A 21,763-nucleotide genomic window follows, 5' to 3' on the forward strand; every position below is an offset into this window, starting at 1 on the left:
CATACATACAAAATATGTGTATATATATACACATACATACAAAATATATGTGTATATATATACATATATACAAAATATATGTATATAAACCCCAACTGACAAAGATGGGGTATTTTCATCAGCCAGGGTACTGGAACATCCTGAGTAGAGGCGGACACTGGGCCTAAAGGGGTTCCAGGCACGATGTACTGTCCCAGTAAAGATGCCAAGTGTCCCTCAGCTTGTCTGACCCCCTAGGCAGCCCCTTTAGCTGAAGAATCAGAGGACACAGTATCAGACCCTTTTGTTTTGATACCAGGACTTTTTGACTTTCACTATTTTGAAGAAATGGTGAAACACACACCATTAAATTGTAGGATCCCTTTAAAATTACTAAATAATATGTGCAACAGATATCCTTCCTTACACCATCCCCAAACCCAACTTCCATATCACAGTCTCACCCCAAAGTGGGCATCGGGGTTGGCAAAAGGCCCAGAAATGGGTGTGTCTCAGCCTGCGAGGCACAGAGATCCAGGGGTAGGCTAAGCTCTAAAACCGATTTGATGTCTGATCAAAATATCCTGCTTTGGTTTTACTAAAACCTTCTCTGCAACAGCTGAGTTTAGCCTAGGGGCAGGGCTCTAGCAGTGGCTGCTGAGAAGTCTAGTTTACGTATTCTTTCCCAAGCCAGCCAGCCGCTCCCAGATCTCTGGGCAACACAGCCTCACCCACAACCCAAGCACCAGGGATAGACTAGAAGCACAAAATCAGCCACCCCTCACTGGGCAGCTCCTGTGCCAACACTGTCCTGCCACTCTACCTGTAAAGTCTCATTCAATACTCTAGGCAAAGCAAGGAGGTTAGCCCTGGGTTATGGATGTAGACACTGAAGCCAAACAGCCTCCCCAAGACCAGCTATTAAGTGAGGGAGCCAAGTTTTTAATCCAGGTCTGTTTAACTCCAGAGCTGTTTCCCCAAACAAGTCACCTCCCCACTTGGTTGAGGCCAGCCAACACTGAAGTCCTTGAGCAGAAGGTGGAATCCCTTTTACAGAACTCAGCGGATATCAACTAACCAAATATAACTTGTAAACAGTGTTCAGTTCTCTGTAGAGCCCTAATCCAATCCACTGCAGACCTACAGCCCAACAATGGGATCCTGACCCCGTCACTTTGCTTCTGGGTCTATTTCATCATCTGTGAAATGAGAAGCCTGGATTTAAACGGTTTCCAAGCTCAAGGGAGAGGCTAAGGGGAGGCTCCAGACCCCCCTTGCCGGTTTCAACCGTACAGCTTTGCTTTCCTCTGATTTCCACATTGAAACTTCAGGTAAGATTTCCTGAAGGGATCCACAGCCAAAACATGTTTGAAGGCCACTGGGCTCGCTAACTTCTAAAAGCACCCCAGCTCTAGCAGACATCCTAAGGAACATTCCCAGGAAAATTCCAGCCTAGAACCTCCTGGGGTCTGACAACCTTAGAGAACAGTGCTGGCTTTGAATGGGCTTGGGGGCAGCCTCAAAACCCTCTTTCCAGTCTCCATGCAGGCAGGGGAGCTCCTTAAGCAACACATAGAACATTTCTGGGAGAAATGGGATCCCCAACACAATGAACACTATGGATCTTAATGGTCTGTATGGTTAAATACACAAGACCCCTCATTTCTAACCCTGCCTGTCCATCTGATTCATCTGTACAGTTTGTTATAAAAGATTCCCTCCCCAACATGGCAAAACCCCATCTCTACAAAAATAAAAAAATAGTTGGGCATGGTGGTGCACACCTGTAGTCACAGCTACTCAGGAGGTTGAGGTGGGAGGATCACTTGAGGCCAGGAATCTGAGGTTGCAATGAGCCATGACCATGCCACTGCACTGCAGCCTGGGCAACAGCAGGACCCTATCTAAAAAAATAATAATAATAATTCCCTCCCTGGAATTCTCAGGAATGGATCCCACTAAAGTTTTTAAACAAGCCCACCCACTGATTATGATGGCCATCTTGTGGAACCACTACAACAGATGGTAGCAATAGAGAAATTAAGAGGGTCAGCTTCCATCTCCCCTAGTGAAGACTTTAATAAAGATTTTCCAGAAGCCAGGTGCTGTGGTGCATGCCTATAGTCCCAGCTACTCAGGAGGCTGAGGCAGGAGGATCCATCCCTTGAGCCCAGGAGTTCAAGACCCACCTGGGAAACAGCAAGACCTGCCCCATCGCTTAAAAATTTTTTTTTCCAGAAAAAAAAAGAGACTTCTAGGGACACTCGAACAACTCTCTTATAAACCATGGTAGCCAAGCATATGCCAAGTTCAGCAACCCGAAACGACCTTCCTGTTGCAATCTGAATCCCACCATTAGATGGCAGGCACACATCAGACAACCTGACTATACAGCCTGTCCTACTTCCCAGCAGTTGCTTTGGGTTTAAATCAAGTTTCCTTCTCAGAAAAACTGGAGCACATCCACATTCCTTATATATTTCGCAGGACTGTTTTAAGGATAAAATGAAAAGTGTAACAAGAGCTGGAAAAGGTGAATATGAACATTACAATGCAAACTGGAAATTTCAGAAACAGAAGAGAAAGCATATTCCATTATAAAGAGAAATCTTGAGAACATCCACAACTACAATTATCTTGGGTGAAAAACTCCTGGGCTTTTCAGCATAGAATTCCACCATCACCTGTGAGCTATTTAGGCAGAGACCATGGTGGCTTTCCCTGGACCAGAACAGTCAGAATTCAGTGAACACTGCATTAAACCCTGCACCGTTTTCATTCTGGGCACCATGTCATAGGCACCACTGGATCTAGTCCAAACACACCCTAATATGAAAAGGCAATGCTATGCGTGGATTTGACTGTATGAAAAGGGAGTGTGTATAAGGCACAACTTCATATTCTCCTGCCCCTCACCTCCATTCATTTAATTGAGAATATATATCTTGGTTTAGTCCTAACTCAAATTTTTTTACTTGGTATTTTGTTATTTTAGTTCATGAAAAAATTATAAGCATATGTGTATGTGTGCGTGTATATATATACACACACACGCACACACACACGCACACACACAAAATCCAAAATCTAGCAAGTAGCTTTACTTCATTCTGGGTTTAGGAAGTGATCTGATTACAGTCTACTTTAAAATAGAAATCTAAAGGCCAGGCGCGGTGGCTCACGCCTGTAATCCCAGCACTTTGGGAGGCTGAGGCGGGTGGATCACAAGGTCAGGAGATCCTGGCTAACATGGTGAAACCCCGTCTCTACTAAATATACAAAAAAAAAAAAAATTAGCCGGGAGTCGTGGTGGGCGCCTGTAGTCCCAGCTACTTGGGAGGCTGAGGCAGGAGAATGGCGTGAACCCGGGAGTCAGAGCTTGCAGTGAGCCAAGATCACGCCACTGCCACTCCAGCCTGGGCAACAGAGCAAGACTCTGTCTCAAAAAAAAAAAAAAAAAAATAGAAATCTAAACATCCCCCCAGCACCAAATAACAGAAATCCATCTCTGGTTCCATCCTCTCAAAGCACTTTCCCACATCCCAAGTCTTCTTCTCCACCCCTTATTTAAAACCTTTCAGCAGGTCCTAACAAGTTTCTTTTAATCTGCCCCCAATTGGGGTTTGATTAAAGCAGCACTAGTCAAACAGGCGTCTCCTCCTAGCTGGGGAGCTGGAGGATGGCTCAGAGGATGTTGTGACACAAGGGTGGGGAGACAAAAATAAAAAATCGACTCCGGGGCATTACTGGCCTGCACCACGGTCCCCTCCAACTACAACAAAAGTGCAGAAACACACTGTGAGAACCAACTGGCATCCCAAGCAAAGCATCAAAGTCCAGAGGTGGTTGGCTTGGGACACGCGAGACTGCGAGCAGTGCAGAGGGAAACTGAACCACAGCTAAGCACCGGCTTGCACGACCACTGCCTGTGTGACACCAGGCAAGTCACTCACTGTGACTCACGATGTCTTCACCTGACAGAAGTTGACAATGCTTACATTAGCTCTTGCAGGGGCACCTGAGTGTTGCTTAAAATAGCCACCTTCTGAGGGCAGATCCTGTTAAAAACCTGCTAAATTCACAGATGGGGTTGCACCTGTCAGAGTGGAGCTAGTGGCTAGAAAGAAAATGGCTCTGCTCATCAATGACAGTCATTGGGTGCCTGGTAGGCAGTGGTAGAAGAGTTGAACGAGAAGCTAAGAAAGGTGGCAAGCTGATAGGGGATAGGGCACCCCAAACAACAGAAAAGCCGTATTTTTTCCTTTTTTTTTTTGAGACAGTCTTGCTCTGTTGCAGTGGTGCAATCTCAGCTCACTGCAATTTCTGCCTCCTGGGTTCAAGTGATTCTCGTGCTTCAGCCTCCCGAGTAGCTAGGATTACAGGCATGTACCACCACACCTAGCTAATTTCTGTTTAGTAGAGATGGGGTTTCACCCTCTTGCCCAGGCTGGTCTCAAACTCCTGGTCTCAAGCAGTCCTCCTGCCCCGGCCTCTCAAAGTGCTGGGATTATAGGCATGAGCCACCACACCCTGACAAAAGCCAATCATCTATCTTTGGTGGGTGGCCTAGGTCTTTGAAAAGCAGGGATGGACATACACATACATCCATTCACTGCGTGTGGGCAACATGCAACTGTTTGTGTTGTTATAATGTAAACTTTCCTCATCTTCCACCCACCTCCCTCAAAAAAGTTTACTTTAAACGGGTTTGTTTGAGCAAGGAAGGGGCTGGGTCACCAGCCTAAGGAAGGCAATGGGGCAGAGGCCAGGTAAACTGGATGGCATCGGGGGAACATAGCGCCAGACTGTCCTAAGAACCAAAGGCTCCCAGAAACCCTGGCCCGGGCTTCCCACTTGACAAGAACTGCAAGTCCACTAACCTGAACCGGTATCTGAGCCCAGGTGAGGCCTGGGGTCTGCCCCACATACACCCCAGGATCATGAGGCTTTGTGACAGCAGGCCCAGTGACATCTACACCACACATGCACAGCATGGCCCTTCCTGAGCCACTTGGGACAGCCAGGATTCAGTCGCTGCTCTGGGCCAAGCATCACACAGAAGGCGAGAGCCGGATCCTTTTTGTTTGTCTTTATTTACAGCAAAGTACATAATATGTGGTCACTTTGTAACCACTAACAATAAAGGTAGGGTGGTAAAAAGAAAAGGGAGAGGAGCAAGCATCTTAAAAGGGGGGGAAAAAAAGCCTAAGTCTGTATTTAGCTACTCACCCTGCTCCTGAGGCAGGACTGGGTAGGCATTCCCTGCCTCTAAGACCACAGCCAAACTGACCCGGAATGCCAGTCCCCAGTATGAGGAGGGCAGCAGAACGTCCAGAGACAAAAGATTAAAGGGGACTGAGCTCTGGATGCATCCTCTTATGCCTTTGCCGGACAGTTCCCTTCCTTGTTTTGTTTGAATGCTTCCCCTACCCCGCCCTGAGCAAAGTGTAAAGGGCAACGGTGGTACAGAAGTACAGGCGGTCCCTTCTAGAAGCAGTCCTGAACCGCATAACCCACCTACCTAGCTGCTCCTCAGCCTGCCCAGTTCTTGGCCCTGGAATCTTTAACAGGCACATAGGAGATTCCAGGGCAGAGGAAAGTATTTCCCTGCAAGAGGTTACTTCCCTCCAACAGCCGTGGGGGCCAGTGCAGGTCAAGGTTGCTAAATCAAGGAAAGTGCACGAGGGCAGCAAGAGAGGTCATATACAAACCAACCAGGCTTCCGGCCCTCCTGCTGCCCAACTGCTCTGAGGTGTACACAAGCCTCCAGCCCGACCCAGCGGCCTAATGAAACTCTGGCAACCCACCCTGGGCGTGGCCACCAGTATCCAGCTGCAAGCCCAAGTGAGGCGGGGAGTCAACTTCCCCATGATTGCCAAGTGGCCAAGACCAGAAGCAGGGACGATTAGGCTAGTTCTGCGGCAAGGTGAACTGGAGACCCTGTCTCTGCCCTCCTCCCCTGGCCTGTCCCACAGACATCCCGTTGTTTAACCCACTGCCTTTGCAAGGACCTGCTCTGTCCACTCCAAATCAAAGGATACTTGCATCCTTCTTACACAGACTCCCATCTCTCTGCTCATAGTGGTCCCAGGCTGCCCGAGAATAAGAAACTTGGGTCAGTAGAAGGCTCATTAGTGTGAAGGAGTGTGAGGCCAGGCCTTCCTGTGACATAATGCTTCTATGCTTGTTTCCTAAACACTTGGTCCACACACACTACCTGAGCAGGAAGAGAGAACCAAGCACCAGTGGATGGTTCTGGAGCCAGGGGACTTCCATGCACATACAACCAACATCACCCCACTCTGTTCATCTGTGCCTCCACCCTGAAGAGCAAAGAGTACCTAGATGGCAAATGTCATGGTTTCTGGTCCAATAATTCTACTCCTGACTCTCCATGGAATCAGAGACCCAGAGGCTCTTAAAAAACTAAGACCATTGTTTGTTCCATAGAAAGCTCAAGTTCAGATACAGAGTTGGCTAAATGCTGGGCTGCCACAGAGGGATAGAGCCTTCCATCCCTTCCTTTTTCCAGGAACAGTGTGTCACAGACCCCAGCAGACACTGTTCAGTGTCCCCAGCCAAGCCACCAATAATTGGTGATCATTTGACAAGGGGCAGGGCAGCCCTTATAGCTGTTTCCAAGCTAGGAGTGGGCTACTCAGAGATATTGGAGGCTTGGTCCCAACACCACAGGTAGATGAGGAAGCAGCTAGGTAAAGGCTCAGAGATGAGACGAGTCCATCTTCCAAGGCAGTGGAATAAACAGCCAAGGCACTAAATGGTTTGGCACCTGGGAGCTTCAAGTAAAGTTGAGCATGCTGCCCACTGAAAAGCCAAGGCTCTCCCAGACAGGGGTGGGCTTCACCTGAGCACGACCCAGTGCCATCAAGGCCAGGGGCCCTGTGTCCTCAGGATGCTAACCCAGGTCTGCATTCCCTGCTTCATCTCAGAACTGATCAGGGCATGACTACAAGGATAATAATGATTGATCCTGAACTGATCCCGGTGAGCACCGGCTTTCAAAGGAGGCATCTTGGGAGCCTTCCCTTGCTCCAAGTAGGCGGCTGCTGTGACTGGGAGCTCCCTTCACAGCCTGCACGGTCTCCTGAAAGTCTCCAGGTGGCAAGCTCTGTTGGGGACTAGGTTTGACTTTTTAAAATAGCAAAACAGATTTAGAGTCAAACTGAGCCCAGAAAAGGGGAATCAGACTGGATGGTGCTGAGTCTGAGGGGAAAATCTGGTGTGACCAAGTAATAACGGAGACCAATTTACCTGAATGGCTAGAACAGGCTCTGAGAGCAATGGAAAGAAAAAGTTCTCCAAAATGTTTCTGGCAATGGCAGCCACAGTGGGATAGCTAAGGGCACAGTCCACCAAGCACTAAGATGATCAACAATGAAATGAAAATCTCTGGCTCTTCTGCGGTCAGAAACTGAGGCTTGGGACTCTATAATCGGACCTCCTTCAGGCTCACTTGGGCTCCCCTCCACCCAGAATGTCAGGAATCTCTACTTCCAGAGAAAACACTGCCACCAAGCAGCGGCCCTCAGGAAAGCTAGAAATCTCCACCCCAAATATTTCAACCTCAGACTCCAACTTAGGTACCTATGATTTAAATACTCTCCTTTTAAATACTTTTTAAAAACTGCTTTTCTGAGCCCCTTTTATGCTCTGCAGCTGCCATATCCACTAGGTGGTACTGCAAATAAGAAAATTATCCTGGCCATGATGCTGCTAGTGAGAATCCCTGACCAAAGTTACTCTTCTCACCTCACTGCAAACCTCCAGGAAACGGAAACTACTACCCCTCCACAGACAGAGCTCCCCTGCCACCCCGTGAGGCGCTGCTGCCGGCGTCAGTTACCAAAGCCCTCACCCACACCCAGCCTGCAATGGTTCACTCTATATTCCACAATACAGGAAAAAGCCCAAGGAGTCAGATCAGTTACGTCTCTGGGAGGCAGAAAGAACCAGTGATTCTTCAGATATGACAGCAGGCAAAGTTCTGCCCTCTCCTTCCCATCTTCTTTCAGGAAGTGATCCCATAAAATCTCTTCCAGGGAAGGAAAGAGGAAGCTCTGGCTTCTTGGAGAGACGGAGAAGCAGGAGGGTGAGGAAGGAGTCACCAAGCTATCCAAGCAGCCAGAGGCGAGAGGGTGGGAGCAGGGCAGGAAGAAAATGCAGAAGACTTGTTCTCCTCAGTGGGCCTCTTCCCTGAGTTTGGTTTTTGAGTTGAGGTTTTACCTAATTTCAACTCAAAAAAAAAAAAAGAAAAGAAAGGAAAAGAAAAAGACAAGAGTATCTCTCATTGACATATCACTAAGCTCTAGCTCCAAGAGTGGCATGTGACAGAGGAGGCAATCAAGGTTTTCCAACCCCATTCCCATCAAGTTCCACGGGGCACTCAAAAGCAATGGGACCTTAGCCACCCTCCCTGTCTCTCACAGATGCCCGAGCCTCCCTGCCCTGGGACACAACAGGCAATTCCCCCTTGGTGAAATCCCAGCTCCAGTCCTAAAACACTCAAGTACAGACCCTCCTGCAAAATACTTATGGCAAACAGCTTTACAGTATTTGTACATTTACACAAAAATAGATCCTTTTATATATATATATGTATTTATAACTGGTTACACGTTGGATTCATAATTAGGCATCACCAGTAGTAGTTGGCACAGTTTTGTTATTTAAGCTCAGGGTCAAGTTCTGTTTCATTTTGTCGTTCCAAAGTACAAAAAGAAAAAAAAAAATCAAAGGCGTTTCATCTCCATGGTGTTTTCTTAAATACAGTAATGTCATAGGAAACAGTATGTACAGATGAGCAGTGCCTCCTGACCCCTCCTTTGTCTCTTGGAGATAGGGGCTGGGGTCCGATGGAGATGGGTCAATGCGGCCTGCTGCTGGACTCCGATGCCTGCCTCTTGCGTGAAGGGGTGTAGCCGTTGAGACAGCCATTGGTCTGCCGTTTGGAGGGCCCTCCATTCAGGATGTCCTGGATGTGCTGCACGATGAGGTTGATGGCCACTGTGGGGCAGAGACCAGCAGAGTGTTACGGGTGCAGGCATGGGTGCAGGGGTGAGTGTGGGAGTCTGTCTGGGGAAAGGGCATACAGGGACCACAACAGAAAGACTTCCAGGGAAGGAAGTGGCTCTGCCACTTGCAGGCAAGTCATCCAACTTCCCAGTGGCTCTGCCTGGGCTTCTATGGTCCTCCTCATTCACAGGAGGGCTCTAAGCAGTAAGACAGACAATGCCTATCACAGAGTAAGCCCTTAATGAATGGGCTTCTTATCAGAAGACGATCAGTCACCACTGGATGAAGCACTCGGGCCAAAGTCTGCAGACGTGGTAACCAGCCATGGTTCTGACACAACAATTAGCTATGAGACCTTTCCACCAGGGAACCTTCCAGTTTTCCATCCTAAGACAGAGCATCCCGATGGAAGGCCCTCTTTCCCTCCAAAAAATACAATGCAGAGAGCTATCTTTTATTAGTATTAGAAATAAATTATACACCTCAACCAAGAGGTCAATTTAACATCACCAGAAATGGAATACACATCAAATGCTTTCTGATGTGATACACAAAGAGGACCACGCCACATCTCTCCTGGGATAATTCCTTCAGACTGTATAAGCTCATGAATCCAATCATAAGAAAATGAAAGACAAACCCAAATTAAGGACCATTCTACCCAACAATGCACCTGTACGCTTCAAAAATGTCTTAAAAAACAAAAGATAGGGAACATCTCCAGGTTAAAGGAGGTCATATCAATGGTAAGTGTCTTGAATTTAATGACTGCATTGTGGTAATGAATAAGAATGCTTTTGTTCTTAAAAAATACAGGGTTAAATATTTATTGCTATAACTTATTCCCAAACAGCTCAACAAATAATCTTTTTAAATGGAGGGAAAATTAAATAAATTCTAAAGAGAATGAAGAAACCAGGTCCTATCTTACAGATCAACTCTGCCACACTATGCCTAGTCCAGAGACATTCATACTTCCTAGACAGGTCAAAAATAAATAAATAAATAAAACAATAGGGCCAGGTGCTATGGCTCACGCCTGTAATCCTAACACTTTGGGAGGATGAGATGGGAGGGTCGCTTGAGGTAGGAGTTTTAGACCAGCTTAAGCAACATAATGAAACCATCTCTACAAAAACACTTTTTTTTAATTAGTGGAGCGTGGTGGTGTGCGCCTATAGTCCCAGCTACTGGGAGACTGGGCCCAGGAATTGGAGGCTGCAAACGAGCTGTGACTGTGCTACTGCACTTCAGTCTGGGTGACAGAGCAAGACCTTGTCTCTAAAGTGAAATAAAATAAAATGAAAAATAAGTACAATAACGGTAGCAACAAGCTCCCTTTAGAAAGGGCTACTCTGATGGCAGGTCATTCTAAACTAGATCAAGGAGGGAATCTGCTTTTGCTAAAAGGTGGCCTCAGAAGCAAAGTATCCAAGTGTCATCATTGGGAAGTGATAGCAAAAGGTAATCTACAGCCCTCTATTCTGCCAGAGAAGCGTAAGTGCATGTCTGTCCCCATAACACGTGGGTGCCTACACCCAGTGACCTGTTCCCGAGGCCAGACGTGTAGGTGGAAAGGTTCTGCTGGCTCACAATCACAGACAAGCAGGGCAGCCAGGTCTGCAGAGCCCTGTATGGTCACCACGACCTGCCCCAAATTATGACTGACAAAGGGCAGACGTTATACTCCAGGATGACACTCCGCAGGGACTCACCTAGATTATCTGCACCTCTAGGGATGATCACATCAGCATACTTCTTTGTCTGTGAAGAAAGACAGTTAAAATGCATTAACACAGTTCAGAGACAACTGGCCCGAGACCCTTTCCAAGGGAATATGGGGAAAGGGCAGCATTCATACTAGCGAGCCCAGAGGAGCAGCTTTTAAGGCTTCAAATATAATGTTGTTTACAACCTCACAGTGAATGCATCTATTAATAGAAATTTGGGGAAACCTAAGGAAGTGCCTTGTTTAGCTGAAATGTGAATGAAAGAAGATAAGCGGGGAATGAGGAAAATGAGAAAGAAGGATTGAAGACTTTCATGTATCAGTGAGGGAAAATGGTCCAGACTGAGTGGTTAATCCAAAACCAATTCATAACTCAATTTATAACTACCTACCATGGATTTTTATCCACTTTATCTACATTACAAGAATTTAGCTCTTATTCAAGTTCTCTCTCACTCTCTCTTTTTTTATTTTTTTAAGGCAGTGTCTCACTCTGTCACCCAGGCTGGAGTGCAGTGGCATCATCACAGCTCACTGCAGCCTTGACTTCCTGAGTTGGGGAGATCATCCCACCTCAGCCTCCTGAGTAGCTGGGACTACAGGCACCCGCCACCACACCCAGCTAATTTTTGTTATTTTTTATAGAGAGGGCGTATCTCCATGTTGCCCAGGCTGGTCTCAAACTCCTGGGCTCAAGCGATCCATCCACCTGGGCCTCCCAAAGTCCCAGGATTACAGGCGTGAGCCACCGCACCCAACCAAGTTCTCGTTTCTAATGCTTAACACTGTTTCAGCTTATGACCTACGCAGAGAACATGGTCTTTGAAGCCAAACACTTAATTGCCTCTATTCCACTAGGACAAATATGAACTAGAAAAACCCAAACTTTCCAGGGGACTGGTTCACCTCAGACTTTTACGTATAGTCTGAAACATGACAATGTTCACTCCTAGCACAGGGTAAAACCAGAAGAAGTATTCTTCATTGATGACCAGTTCATAGGTTCTGTTATTACCCAATTTTTTAAAAAAGAAAGTCGGGCCACAAAGAGGCATATTTTTCTTTTTCTTTTTTGTTGGTCCAAATTTACTGAGATTTTGTAGACCATTCTACAAGTAACTGCATCCTGGCATATAAACTAAGTCTAGCATAAGAACACATAAACCACACCTCAAGCGTGTGGGCATCTTACTCTGTGCAGCTTCTGCCCTAGGATTGCTGAAAGGCAACAGTGTCAGCCCCAAACCCAACTTGAACTGAGCAGACAATTATTCAGGTCCAAGTTCCTGGCTTACAGGGGAATGAGCTGATCTTCCCTGAGCAAAGAGTGGCTGGACAGTGGGAGCAGGCAGAAATAACCCAGAAAATGTCTGCAGAATTTTTAGCTTTGTTACAACTAAGTTAAACAGCAGAAAACTGACAGCTAACTATAACTGATATCCAATAATAAATTCATTTTGTGTTCTTATTAAGTCAAAAATAACAGGAGAGGTCCTCAGATAGACAAATGGGTGGAAAGAAGTTCACAGCTCCTCATCCCCCTCTGGTCTCTTCCCAGTAACCTACTCTTGTAACCCAATAGTCTTCAGGGCAGTGGATAGGGCATCAATGTTACTCAGTTGGCTCAAAAAGTCCACCTGTCCCGAGCTAAAACCAAAGTCAAGTATGCGCTGCTGTAAAAGCTACTAACATCCTTAAAGAAACAAAGACAGTTTGAGATATTTTCCCAGAAGAAAAAGAATGAAGTTTATTATTAGAATAAATAGGGAAATTCCAATACCCAGCCTTACTCTAAATCTATTCTCAGTGTCTTCAGAGATTCCAGCCTTCCCAGTGTATCTCAACAAAGACCAGGTTAAGTCCCAACCTCTTCCTTCCCTTCCTCCCAGTCTCAGAGCTTAACTATAAATAATTAAGGAGCCAGACCATGGTTTGGCCAAGCTGGAGAAGACTCAGTGAGTCAGTAGGATTCTCCTGAGTTAAATACTTCTCCTTCTGCAGCCCCAGCACACCACACCTCTTGTCTCTGGTAGCCTTCCCTCAACATGCCCCTTCCTGTCTTTCCTGGGCTGAGAGCCAACTCTCTCTGTTCTTCCTTCTCTGAAAGCCACCTCACTAGAGAATTCCTAGCTGCCACAGGAAGGACTGGTGAGTCTGCAAGGGTGAAGGGAAGGAAGCTTATTCCAGTAAGGCATGACAGTCTCTAAATGGGAGCTAAAGACAAGCTCAAAGCAGGGCTCACTGGTGATGGCAGGAGAGGCTCAGAGGGGAACATCTCGGGGCACAGCACCCAGTGCATCCATACTTCACCCACTGCAGACCCTTCAGAGATCCAGATGGCTGAGGACTCTCCTTGGATACGATACACCCTCAGTAAAGGGTCTCACACCATGATCCCACCAAGCAAGAAGCCTAGAACTAGCTGGGAATTAAATAACCTGCCTAAGGACTGGCAGGACCCTACAAGGCTACCCAAAGAAAGAACAGCAGGACAGGGCTCCTGGAGAACACAGAGGACACAAGAACCAAGGGCTGCCCTCTCTTAGGACTTCAGGCAGAGGATCACTCAGAGAGAGGTGTGAGATTCAGGCAGGGGAGCTCCGCCAACTTGCATACCTTCGTTTATATCATCAAATTTTAAATTCTACATTCAACAAAAACAAACCAAGAACACAACTCACTGGCAAGCAGAATTCCTCAAAGGCAGGCTTGACGAACGTAATGTACTGAGATAAAATCTGCTCAAGATCCCTGCCTCTCTCGCTGATGTCCCTTAATACTGTAAGAGAAGGGAAAACAAGAATCAAAAAACGGTGTAGGAGCCAGCACACACCCGCCCTTCATGGGGTGGACCTAGCTCCCACAGGCTCCACAATTACTCTACATGATTCTCAAGCTGGAATCCTGAGAGGCTTGACCAAGAGCAGATCAGCAGCGGCTTCGAAAAAGACAAGTTACATTCTGACATCTTACAATGGTCAAACATGGCAATGACACAATGCTCTTTGAAACAAAAGGCTGTCCGTGGAGGCCAACAGCCTTCTTGTTTCAAGCAATATTTGCTCCAAACAAAATTTCAGTGTGAATTTTTTAAATAAGAAGGGCAGCCCTGGAGAGCTCACTGTTAACAAGAAGCAATCTGGGCCCTGAGAGGGCTGGGCTGCACGCTGCCTCCTTGCATGCACTTACCTGTGTTCAGAAGTCCAGTGACCCACTGCTGAGGCATCAGCTCACTGCTCCCAGCTCCCACCCATGCCCCCTCTGCAGCATGGAGCCCAGGCCAGGCCGAGGACCCAGACATGGTTAACCATTTCCACCTACATCATGCACAGAGGTTTGCCAAAAAAAAAAAAAAAATCAGTGAAAGATATGAAAACCATGGTGTAGAGAATGGTGGGCTGGGGCTGAGATGAAGCCCAAATTGACAACCAACTCACCATCTTCTGTCTTCTACCTTCTTTCCCCGGTCAGTTTTATCCAGGGGCTTTTACCATTCTTTTTTTTTTTTTTTTTTTTTTTGAGACGGAGTCTCACTCTGTCGCCCAGGCTGGAGTGCAGTGGCGCAATCTCGGCTCACTGCAAGCTCCGCCTCCCGGGTTCACGCCATTCTCCTGCCTCAGCCTCTCCGAGTAGCTGGGACTACAGGCGCCCGTCACCACACCCGGCTAATTTTTTGTATTTTTAGTAGAGACAGGGTTTCACCGTGGTCTCGATCTCCTGACCTCGTGATCCACCCGCCTCGGCCTCCCAAAGTGCTGGGATTACAAGCGTGAGCCACCGCGCCCGGCCCTTTTTTTTTTCTTTAAAAAAATTTTTTTTCTTTTAAGACAAGGTGTCTTGCTCTGTCACACAGGCTGTAGTGCAGTAGCGCAGTCATAGCTCACTACAGCCTCAACTTCCTGGGCTCGAGCAAGTGATCCTCCCACCTCAACTTCCCAAGTAGCTGGGACTACAGGCACACACCACCTCAATGGACTAATTTTTTGTTTGTTTTTGAGACAGAGTCTCGTCACTCTGTCACCCAGACTGGAGTGCAGTGGCGCGATCTCAGCTCACTGCAACCTCTGCCTCTGGGGTTCAAGCAATTCTCCTGCCTCAGCCTCCGAGTAGCTGGGACTACAGGCATCTGCCACCACGCCTGGCTAATTTTTTGTATTTTTAGTAGAGATGGGGTTTCACCGTGTTGGCCAGGATGGTCTCGATCTCCTGACCTCGTGATCCACCCGTCTCAGCCTCCCAAAGTACTGGGAATTACAGGTGTGAGCCTTTTTTTTTTTTTTTTTGGTAGACACAGGGTCTTGCTTTGTTGCCCAGGCTAGTCTTGAATTCTTGGGCTCAAGTGATCCTTCTGCCTCGGCCTCCCAAAGTGCTGGAATTACAGGCAGCCCATACTCTCTTTATTAAATAGTGTCTTCTGTCAATAAATAGAAAGAAGATTGATCACCCTTGTTCTGCCACTGTACATGAGCCTTAGTTTCCCCATGAGTAGGGACTTTGGAAGGAGATTCTCTTAATTAAAACTGCCTCTCTTTGCAGATGTCATTTTAAATGTTATCTTAATCTAACCTTATCATCTGAGCTGCTTAATCTTTCACCCCAAAAAGTTACCACATCCATCTACAATCATTTGCAGTGACTCTTCAGCTCCTTCCCAACCATTTCTCAGTGAATAGACTCAAATGTTGGGTGAAACCCACTGTAAACGAACATGGGGTATATCTGTGATGGAATTTCTGAAAGCCATTTGTCTAAATAATTCTGTCTTTATACACACATGCACAGGTGCATGCACAGAGAGGACAGGGAACGGGGAGGCTGTCACGGCTATGATCCAGGCTGACAGGAAGTCTATAAGATGAGAAGGCTAGAAAACTGTCAGGAAATCCACATTTCCAGAAAGCCGGGCACTAATGATGCTGCCATTCGACTTTTGTAACAGCTCCTCGATTGACGAAGTGTTTTCTCCATGGGAGACCTGGTAATAAAACAGTTGGTCGCTAATGTCTCAGGATTTGCCCACCCAGCCCAGCAGCAGCCTTCTCCAGCCAGGAAATGGTTTTCCCCACCCCTGCAACACTGGACCTGGGCTCCCGCTACCGACCTGCTGCTCTGGCAGATCTGCTGGGAGACTCGCCAAGAAGGAGCCCTGAGGAGCTGCCACGTGGCTCACCCCCCAGAAGTCCCCAGAGCTCCGGCACACGTGGCTAACCAGAGTAGCACCGCCAAAACACACAGCCAGCGCGGCCTCCAATTCTTCACACGTCTCCAGATAAAGCCCAAAGAAAAAAGGAAACCAGATCAAAAGGGTATCAGAGCTAGGGAAAAAACAAACACACCCGTGCTTGGGCAGCTTTTACTTAACGCCCTGCAAACGCCTGATGCTGGATTGTTTTGCAACACCTCCTTTTCATACAATTGCTGAAGGCTTTAGCACTGGAGGAAGCTTTGTCCTTCTCCCAGCACACGCACACACACATGTGCACACACACGTGCACACACACAAACACACATGCACACACACGCACGCACACACAGTGCACGTCCACACCCTGTCACGTAGTACTCCTACTGCCCTCAGCCTGGGCCTTCAGCCCCCTTCCTTCTGTAGACCTGGTGGCTTCAGCTGTTTTGTCACCAGAGAGAGGAAGCTGGTCGTGCAGAAAGTAGAAGGAGGAGGTAAATCACAGTGAAGCTGCTCTGTAACCCAAAAGCTGCTTCTTGTTCTAACTCTATGGGCTCCGGGGGGAAAATTGCCCTGGATCTGAATCCTGACCCCAATAACTCCTACCTCTGTGACCTTGGACAAGTGACTTTAACCTCTTTGAATCTCAAGTTCCTTAACTATAGAACAGGGACAATAATGGTACCTTCCTCATAAAGTTACTATTCAGGAATATAGAGATGTGCATAAAACTCTTCAGCACCGTAGCTGGCACCTTAGCATATGTTCAATAAGCATGTGTTCTATGATGATTACGACCACAACAGAACCTGAGGATGCGTTGGGAGGGCAGTGCCTCCCTGACAGAGCAGCTCAACACCGTGGGAGGGAGGGAACCTCAAATTCAGGTAAGCAGTTCAGACCTAGCTGAGCGGGGGCAGCAAAGGGAAAAAGGAGTCCTGCAGGGCAGCTGGAAAGGCAGTGTGCCACGTGGGAAGGGAGGGCACAACATAAGCACATGGGACAACATACGTGAGGAGGGAAAAAAAGCAAGGAAGACAGGGAAGAGTCTCACTACAGCTTCCATGCTGGAAAAGCAAATGGGGAATGGGTCAGAATGTTGCCCAGACACTGGGAACATGCAACATCAAAAGGCCTTGCCCACCTCTGCTCTGCTCCCCAAGAACCTCCGATAGAATGATCACCTCAGGCAGACTGGGCCTCCCTGAGCCAAGGATAACAGAGGGCCAGCCAGTTCCCTGCACTGAAAGGCCCTGCTCCTCAGGCAGAGTCAGGAAACAGGGCCACGCCAAGAACTGAGTCAAAACAAGGTCTTGGCACAACCTGGAAACCCCAGGGGCTCAAAACCAGCCCCTCCATCACTGCTCTGACCCCAGCACATTTGCTGGGCCAGGACAGGCCCTTTTGGAGGACAGGGTACAGGGCAGGAAGCTACAAGTCTGCCCACATTCCCTGCTGGGCTTCCACGTCAGCCCTTCCAAACCCAGACTTGCTCTTTCTAGTTAGCCAAAAGCCAAGAAAGAAACTTAGAGGGACCCAAAATAAAGATAATTCCTAAATGGTGAAGTCAATCACTAAAAATCTGATGAGGAAATGTGCTACTCTATAGTAAAAGAACAGGCTGAATCCCCCAAGGCCCAGTGCAGCCCTAATTCTATGAGAACCAGAGAATGATGGATGAGGAAGATGAGGGGTCAGCCATCCTGAATCTCCCTGCCCCGCTTCCTCCCTGTCCCTGTATTCAGGGCTGGGTGGCGGTAAAGAGCACAGAGGGAATATGAAGGCAAACGAGGCTAGAAACCAATCCCTAGAAGGTCAAGGGTTTCCATCAGGAAGAAGGTAGTTTCCAGGGCTGCTTCACTCAAACACAGATCTCTCCCACATGAGGGTCAACTCAGAATCTGGAGGTCACATGCCCAGGAGGGTGTGACAGATGGGTAAAATCATGGAGCTAACTCAAGTCTCCAGGAATGTTCAAGCTCACTCAACAGCTGCTTCTGACTAACCAGCCTCCCTACCCCAGCACCCCCGCACTCCACAAAGCACATGCCAAGCATGTTTTTTGTCCTACGTGGAGAGAGAATGAATTTGTAGAAATAGCATGCAGAAAAGTCCCATGAGTCCATCAGGAAAGTGACTCGGCAGTAGGTGACATGTGAAGTCAGCAGATCTGAAATGAGAAAGCAGAGTCCTGCCCAGGCAGCCTGTTCAGAGAAGGCAGAGAGGCAGAGCTGGCCCTAAGAAACCCCCAGAGGGCCAGCACCATTGTAGGAATTGCTCCTATTTCACATAAGAATCCCGTGCAAGAAAGGAAGGGAAAATGTCCTGTTGAACCCACAACGTGATGATCTGTTTGAATTAGACACTAGGATGCACTTTATTTCCAGCGTCTTGCTGCTGCTCAAAACTTGGTTCTAATCTCCTGTGCTGGTTCTTGCACTCCCTGCTGCAAGGCCTCCCTCGGCAGCACTGCATCCCTGAGACTGAGTACTACTGCTGGACTAGTGATGGCATCAGTCCGGGCATCACTAGCTCCTGAAGAGGTGACCAGAGCAGATCCCCTTGGAGGACCTAACCAGTCTTGTCAGAAAATTCAGAAAACGAACAGCACCGACCCCTTTGGCAGAAGCAGATTTCTGATCTGCCACATAGATATGTATTGACTAATGCACCACCAGGCATTTTACCTGCATTACCTCTCATCTTCACAACTATCCCAGGAGTACCAATCATAAGACCACATTCTAATAGGAAAATGAGATACAAAAAAGTTAAAACACAATTTGCCCAAGGTCACACATCTAGTAAGTCGTAAAACCAGGATCTCAGCCCAGCTCACTGGACTCCAAAATTTATCTGTCCCTGTGTATCACGCTGCCTCTCTAATTTGACAAGCTGACACGGACACTGAGCAGATCAACTAAAGCAGGGCCAGAGTTTGTGGATTAAGGTGACAAGCCAGGCCCTGGGGCAGAAGCATGAGGGGTTGTCAGGCTCAGGGTACAAATATCTATCCAAAATGACCATGCAACTCTTACCCGGCCAGAGTCGTGACACTAAAAGCAGGCCTGTCTCCCCTGTATTATGCATAAAGAAACCCAAGCCAGGGTGTCGCAAGAGCCTAGTCACAAAGCTGGCTGGGAAGGGCTCTGCTAGAAATAAAAGTCTCCTCCCGTTCCATTCTTTTTTCCATCACACAAAACTAACCGTCCCCCATCCCACCTGGGAGCAAGATGTAGCTCCCACTGACTTAATAGCATGTGTATCTATTACTACTTAGAAGGGCAAAGCTCAGGACTTGTTTCTGTAGGTTCTACTGGTCTCATGAATAGTTCTTACAATTACAGTGCTAAATGGGATAAACTACAGATCTGTTTCATGAACCGAAAAGAGAAAATTACCCAGACTTTGAAGTCAGAGGGCTCTGGGATAGAGCTTATAAAATCTGAAACTATCAATAGTGTGTCCTGTGACTAGGAGCTAACCTCATCATTTCCTGTGTCTCCCTGCCTCCTTCACACAACGGAGACTCAAACCTTCTCACCTCTCATTCCTCTATTCAGTCGCCTCCACCCACTGCCCTTGCTGGGTCCTGGTCGACTCTAACTCTGCTAATACTCTTCTCAACTCTGCTCCCTCTCCCACCCACCTAAGGACCACAGCCCTGCCTCTTGTCTAGATCAGCAGAGCTGTCTCCAAAGAGCTGCTCCAGCTACAGGCTTCACTTGCATTTCCTCTGCCAGAACCAGTGTCCAACACAGAACAGTGGCCACTTCACTTGCCTTGCTCAGAACCTCACAGTAGCTCTCCCTTGCCCACCGAGAAGCAGACTAGAGATCTCAGTCTCTAAAACCAGACCCCAACCTACTTTCTAGTGTCTCTTCGTACAACCCTCTGTACACTCCAGGTTCCCGCCACTCTCGGAACAAGCCACTGTCTGTACATCTGTGCTGTGCACCTTCATGGGTTGCCTATATTGTCACCCTACCCCACCACATCCAAGTCCCAACCCTTCTTCCTCCATGAAGCCTCCCAATCTCTCCTGGTGGAAGCAAACTCTCTGCTCAATACCCTATAGAGCTCAGTTCACAGGCTGGGCTCCTCTACCAAGGGGCACTGCTGTGCCTTCAGCACACAGGCATGGGGACTTAGCACAGGCAGGCCCACACTCAGTAGGGCCTGCGGAGGGCACAGCTGACTTCCCTCCTGAGCTGACTAGAAAGAGTGGTAATGCCTCCATAAAGCCTGCTGGAAAATAAGGGGCTAGAGAAGCAGGATAACAGGATGAGCTGCCCAGCGCTTCAGGCACAGGGGATCCTATCCACAGGGGTCCTACAGTTAGTTCCCCAAATCAGAGCATCTTCATTTTGACGTCTTATAAACAAATTGCAAGGAACTAAGTATTTAATCAAACTTTTCCCAGCAAAACCAGACGTCAGTGTCTTATTTAGTCTCTGTGACTTCACAATCCTTTCGTTATCCCAAACAGTAAGTGACTAATCCCTTCTCAAATGTTACCAAGTGTCTGGGCAGCAGGATATCCTGGGGCTGGACTGACACAGCCGGGCTGGACCATGCGACACACAGCTGCCTCAGGGAAGGCATGGGCTTCAGACTCAGGCGGGTGGGGTCCTGTCACAGGCTCCCAGCTCCCCCGCCCTCAAGGTGGCCACCAACAGGGCCACCTGAGGCTTTTAGAACGCACCTCTGCGTGAGAGCCGGGTGTCCGCATCTGTATCCACAAAAAGCTTCATCTGGAACAGGTCTCGTACCTCCTGGGAGTAGAAGGCCAGGATCCCTTCAAAGAGCACCACGTCTGCGGGATAGACAGTAACTGTCTCCTCCTTCCTGCAAAGCACAGAGCAGATAATGGGCCAAGCCAGGCAGGGGCTAGCAAGAGACAGAGAACAAGGGCCAGAACATCTGGCTGGGCTGGGTTCAGGGTTCCTTGCCCCCACAGACTTCAAGCGGGGGCTAAAGACTTGGCTAATACGGTCTTACAGAGCCCTCGGACCACCACCAAAGAGCCAAGGGTGATCACGGCTGGGACAAAGGTCTCCTTTGACCACTTCTGAGCTTTCACCATGAAACAGAAATACACGGCAGACATCCTTCTCCTTGGAATTAAAAAAACCTGCTGTTGAATGAAGAATAAAGGCAGACAAAAACAGATGTGATTTCTTTTTTTCTCTGAAGGCGTCTCCAGGAATGCTCTCATGGCCTGGCATTTATGGAACCTAACACGCTGAACTTTAAAAACAGAAACTCACAGTTTTCTCTCAACAACCCCACCCCCTCCTCGCCAGTCCTGAGGCAACTGAAAGGAGGGAGGAAAGGACAGAAGGGGAAGGGAAGGAAGGAAAATAAAGAAAAGTTTTGGGAAAGAGGATACAGACGAGAAAGCATTTGTGAGGAAGTACAGAATCCCGATGTCTGTCTGGTCTGGCTCTACCCCAAGCCAATAAAGTGGCCACAGGTCAATCCTGGGCTCCCTAGAGCTGCTCTCCCTTATCAATAAAGCAGAAATATGCATGACCTCATGCACCCAACCCACATGGTTGGGAAGCCTAGGGCATGCACTAATTGTAAACATGACTTTTCTTTCTTTTTTTTGTTTTTGGAGACAGGGTCTCACTTTGTCACCCAGGAGGCTGGAGTGCAGTGGCGCAATCTTGGACTCACTGCAGCCTCAACTTCCCAGACTCAGGCCATCCTCCCGCCTCAGCCCCCTAAGTGTCTAGGACTACAGATGCACACCACCACCCAAGGCTAGTTTTTATATTTTTGGTAGAAACGGGGTTTCACCATGTTGCCCAGGCTGGTCTATAACTCCTCGACTC

General features: G+C 47.9%; 1 protein-coding gene across 1 annotated transcript in view; it reads right to left on the bottom strand.

Annotated features, from left to right (window-relative positions):
* Positions 1-5,053: 5,053 nt before the first annotated feature.
* Positions 5,054-21,763, bottom strand: part of UCK2 (uridine-cytidine kinase 2) — an 86,546-nt gene continuing 69,836 nt past the window's right edge. The window contains exons 4-7 of the mRNA XM_030824037.1: positions 20,629-20,771; positions 13,423-13,520; positions 10,728-10,776; positions 5,054-9,003 (exon numbers count right to left, since the gene is read on the bottom strand). Coding sequence (XP_030679897.1) covers positions 8,864-9,003; positions 10,728-10,776; positions 13,423-13,520; positions 20,629-20,771 — 430 coding nt within the window. The 3' untranslated portion in view covers positions 5,054-8,863. The remainder of the gene's footprint in view (positions 9,004-10,727; positions 10,777-13,422; positions 13,521-20,628; positions 20,772-21,763) is intronic.

Source organism: Nomascus leucogenys, chromosome 12 (genome assembly GCF_006542625.1).
Source record: "Nomascus leucogenys isolate Asia chromosome 12, Asia_NLE_v1, whole genome shotgun sequence".
Lineage (NCBI taxonomy): Eukaryota > Metazoa > Chordata > Mammalia > Primates > Hylobatidae > Nomascus > Nomascus leucogenys.